The sequence below is a fragment of the Chaetura pelagica genome, unplaced genomic scaffold (genome assembly GCF_000747805.2).
Source record: "Chaetura pelagica isolate M959 unplaced genomic scaffold, ChaPel_1.0 scaffold1407, whole genome shotgun sequence".
Lineage (NCBI taxonomy): Eukaryota > Metazoa > Chordata > Aves > Apodiformes > Apodidae > Chaetura > Chaetura pelagica.
Genome location: NW_009953954.1, coordinates 206,304 through 210,665, shown reverse-complemented (window position 1 = coordinate 210,665; position 4,362 = coordinate 206,304). Strand labels below are relative to the sequence as shown.

Here is a 4,362-nt window from a genome sequence, read left to right as displayed (position 1 = left end):
TGTGCTGCAGGCAGGGGCAGACAGGGGCAGGCAGCCTTGGGCCAGTGACACAGCACAGGGGCAAGAGGAGGCCCCAGTCAGCCCCAAGGCTGGTGAGATGCAGGGACAGACAGACAGACCTTGGCCCCCTGTGCACATTGGGAACAACCCCATGGGGTGACACCCCAGCTTTTGCTGTCCCCATGCAGTGACTCTTGGGCCCACCACGCACTGGCCAGTGCCCTGGCTTGGTGGCACGGAGGGACACTGAGCCATCACCGCTCTGCTCCTGTGTGTCCCACGGGCCCATGCTGGTGTCAGTGGTGGCCCCGGTCGGCTCTGCCCGGCAGAGCCCCCCTCGCTGCCCCCCGCCAGGCGCCAGCACAGGAATGCACCGCGCCATTAGAGCCACACAAAGGCCCCTTCGTGCCTGACCCCTCTCTGCTCCAGCGCTCGGCAATTACCGGCACAGCCATGACTGATGGCATTCTTGCTGGCCAGGCTGCTGGGACACCTCCATGGTGCCCCCAGTTCCCCTCCCTTTGCCTTTGGCAGCCCTAGCACAAGGGAGCTGGCCAGGAACTGAAGCATCTCCTCCCCAGCTCCCATCTGCTCAGGGGTCTCTGGGGACACTCAGGCGCCCTTCAAATACACCCCAGCCCCACATGTCCCCGTTACCTCTGGATGGTTTCCTCCAACTCCTTGGTCTTCAACTCATCCTCCTGCATCTGCTTCTTCATGGCCTCATCCTCCTCAGAGCCGGAGGCTGGGGCTCCCTCCAGCAGCCATCTCTCCCGCAGCGCCTTGGACTGGGGGGCAGAGGGAGGTCAAGTCCTGCCAGGACATGCAGCCAGGAGGTCCCTGGAGCAAGGGCAGCCCAGGGGTCCCAGGGGACCCTCACCTTGAGGTGCTGGAGCTGCCGCCTGTCATCCTCAAGCTGCCGCCTTTTGTTCTCAATCTCTGTCTGACGTTTCCGCTTCTCCTGAAGGGACAAGAGCAGCAGAGCTGGGGTTGGCATGGGGAGGGGGTCAGTGCTGGGGACTGTCGTGGTGGGGCCACCTCCCTCCCACCCAGGACAATATCCTCTGAGTGGGGGGAGCAGGGACTGGAGGCTCCCACGGGGCCACAGACACGAGCTGTGCCCGTCTGTGACAGTGGCCTTGGGGACAGCCCCACTGGGAGCTCCACAGTCCCACGTCATGTCCCTGCCCTCACTGGGGAAACTGAGGTACAGAGGGTGTGACCGTTCTCCACAGTGTCACCTTCCCCTGGGCTGGCCCCGCTGAGCAGCTGCCAGCACGGGGGAACCAGCCCCCCCGGCTGCTCCCCAGCCCCCCCAAACGCAGGTCCTGGGGCTGCTCCAGGTCAGTTCAGCAGCTCAGGCCCAGCCTGGGCAGCGTCACCCGCTCCCTTCTCCTGCCCCAGAACAATTTCCCCTTTGTGCAGCAACGATCAGCGGCAGCAGGAGCTGCTCCAGGGTTTAAAACCAGCCCCACACCCCGCTCTGCACCAGGGGGGCTGTCCCACACAGCCCCCCCTGCTCGCTAATTAATATAATTACTAGTGCCCATAGCAAGCAGGGATGGATCCTGCACCATCCCTTTCCATGGGAAAAGAGAGGGGGGAATCATCACTCATTTCCCTCTCACTTGGGGCTCATCAAGCCACTGCTTCATTAATTAAACCTCCCAGCTCTGCCCCTGTTTTCAGCAACGCAGCCAAGCCCTGCCAGGTCCTGCACCCTGCCCATGGCACGTCCCCGGGAAGAGCTGCCATGGGGCAGGATGTCCTGGCACAGCTCTCAGGGTCCTTGTCCAGCTGCTGGTCACCCTGCCCAGGGCTGGGGATCCTGCCCCTGCCTGCAGCCCTGGAGCTGCTCCGTGAGCCAAAGCCCCCTGCACTGGTGCACCATGCTGTGGATGATGGCACAGGGACATGGGGACATGGAGATGTGGGGACATGGGAATGTGGCTCCAGGTTCAGCCTGTGGAAGGGACTCACCGCGATGGCCTGCAGCCGCTCCTGCTGAAGGGTGCTGGCCTCCACAGCCCTGCCAGAGAGAGGGGAGAGGTGTAAGGAGTCTGGATGCTGCTGGAAGAGGCACAAGCTGCAGCTGAGCAGGGACATGGTGCCACCAGCATGGAACTGGACACCGTGCACAGACACTTCCCTCCTGCCAGCTGCTTTCCCCCCTGCCCCTTGCTGTCCCAGAGCTGGGTGCCCCCACCTGCAGAGCTCCTCCAGGGATGCCCCAGCCCCTGAGTGCCCTGGGATAGGCTTCATGCCCAGCCCAGGGGTGACCTGCTATGGCTGGGCATACTCCTCCTGGCACAGATGGAACTGGTGACCACAGAGGGCCTGGAGTGGGACAATTCTGGCCACCCCTGTGGTTTGACCTGGCTCACACTTTCCATTCCAAGCCCGTTCCTTGGCTGCCGACACCTTTCCCAAACAGTGACCTTTCCAGGCTTTACGCAAGCACACGCACACACACGTGCACAGACACATGGGCATGCACAGACACACACATTTCTGCCCCAGATGGGGTTCGTGCTCCCAGTCCCAGCACCAGTCTCCACAACCCGAACTGCTGTGGTTGTGCTGCTTGCCAAACAGCTCTAACGAAGTGCCTCGCTGTGACAGTAATTGGGGTGGGAGGCGCAGAGGTGTCGTCAGGCATTGGATCAGTGCCACTTGCTCCCAGAGCAAGGGACAGCAGAGCCTGCGAGGGGACAGCAGGGGATTCTGGCGTGGAGACACCGCTCTAGGCTCCAGTCCCACAGCCAAGTGCTTCCTCCAGCTGCTCCCTCACACCCGGAGCTGCCAGCGCTGCTGCCCTGGGCAGGGGGACACCCGGGCCAGAAGGCTTTGAAGGCACAGTTAAATCCCCCAGCAGCCCCAGCCCATGCAGGGTGGCTTGGGGCAATGGGACATAGAGGGATGGGGGGACAGAGAGGGATGGGGGGACAGGGACGGGTGGGCACTGCCATGTCCCCGGCACAACAGGAAAAGCTGTTAGCCAAGATAAGTGCCAGAAGCCCAGTCCCACCCTGGTCTCGCTGCCATGGACCTGCCACCCCAGGTCACCCCCGACTTCATGTGGCACCAATGAATGGAGCTGAGCCCTGGCCTCTGTCCCCTGCTCCCAAAGGACGCCGGCTGGTGGCTCCGGGCTGGGGGCAGCAGGGGCAGGAGATCATTAAGAGCTTTTTCCAAAGATAGTTTTACACACAAGGGTGGGCAGGGGCTGCTGCTCTCCACCATGGCACCTCCTGGTGCCATGGACTGGGGCTGACTCTGTCTGCACATGCCAGCACGTGTGTCCTCGCACACTCTTGTGCCCTGGCAGGAGCCCCGGGGGAGATGACAGCAGGAGCTGGGGTCTGCAGCAAACTGAATGGGCTGTGCAGGGGCAATGGGACCCCCACCCCCTCCCACTCCACAGCAGCGATTATCTGCAAGCTGCTCCGCATCGCCGGCCTCCCCTCACCCCGGGTCCCAGAGACCTGCAAAATCCCAGCCAGGATAACACACCGGGAAGGTGCCGTGTTTGCAGCCGTTATTTTTGCGGTGAGGCTGTGGCTGTTTTGCAGGCGCAGGCGCACACCCACCACCCGGGTGTCCTGCCTGGCAGCCTGCAGCCAGGCTCCAGCCGGGAATTCAATCATTACAAACCCAATCAGGGCTGGAGCAGCCACGGGGCCAGGCTGGCACCCCAGAGTCAGGGCTGGGGCTGCCCCAGGCCATGGGTTCCCCCCCGCCAAGTCCAGCTCTTGGCACTCCAGACTCAAAAGGTCTTTGGGCCAGGGCCTGTTTCTCTCCTGGATCTTGCCCCATTCCGTGGATCCAAACTTTTACAGCATTCCTGAAACGTTCTGTTCTGCTTTTCCTTCCTCCTCCATCCCTTTTATTTTCCATTATTTGATACAGTCTCCACATTCTCGGGTTCAACGCCAGGAATCTTCCTGGCCCAGAGAGAGACAAAACCACTGGATGCCCGTCGCTGCACCCTCTGCCTCTGCAGCCTGTGCACCCCAGCCCTGCTGAAGAGCCCAGCAACCCCCCAGGGGGCTCATCCACTGCTGCCAGACCTTGTTGAGAGGGAGGCAGAGCAAAGAAAACCCTGGAGCCAGGTCCCTGCCAGTGGGAACAGGGTAACACGGCAGAGGGGATCCATGCCCCCAGCCAGCCTTGGTCCCACTGTGCCCTGTTCCCGGGGGTCCTGATGGGGCCCCCGGCCCCCAGCCCCCAGCCCAGTGATGGATGGCTCCGAGAGGCGGTACCCTGGCAACAGCACCACAGCAACAGCACCATGGCAACGGCGCCACGGCAACCAGGAGCCCGGGGAGGGGGATGCACAGCATGGGTGGAGGGGCCCCCCGG

At 62.7% G+C, this 4,362-nt stretch overlaps 1 protein-coding gene across 1 annotated transcript in view; it reads right to left on the bottom strand.

Moving 5' to 3' along the window:
• PALM (paralemmin) overlaps positions 1-2,106 on the bottom strand; it is a 16,013-nt gene extending 13,907 nt beyond the window's left edge. Inside the window, exons 1-3 of the mRNA XM_010001848.1 lie at positions 1,981-2,106; positions 881-961; positions 658-788 (exon numbers count right to left, since the gene is read on the bottom strand). Of these exons, the coding sequence (XP_010000150.1) occupies positions 658-788; positions 881-961; positions 1,981-2,106 (338 nt within the window). The remainder of the gene's footprint in view (positions 1-657; positions 789-880; positions 962-1,980) is intronic.
• Between the last annotated feature and the right edge of the window lie 2,256 nt (positions 2,107-4,362).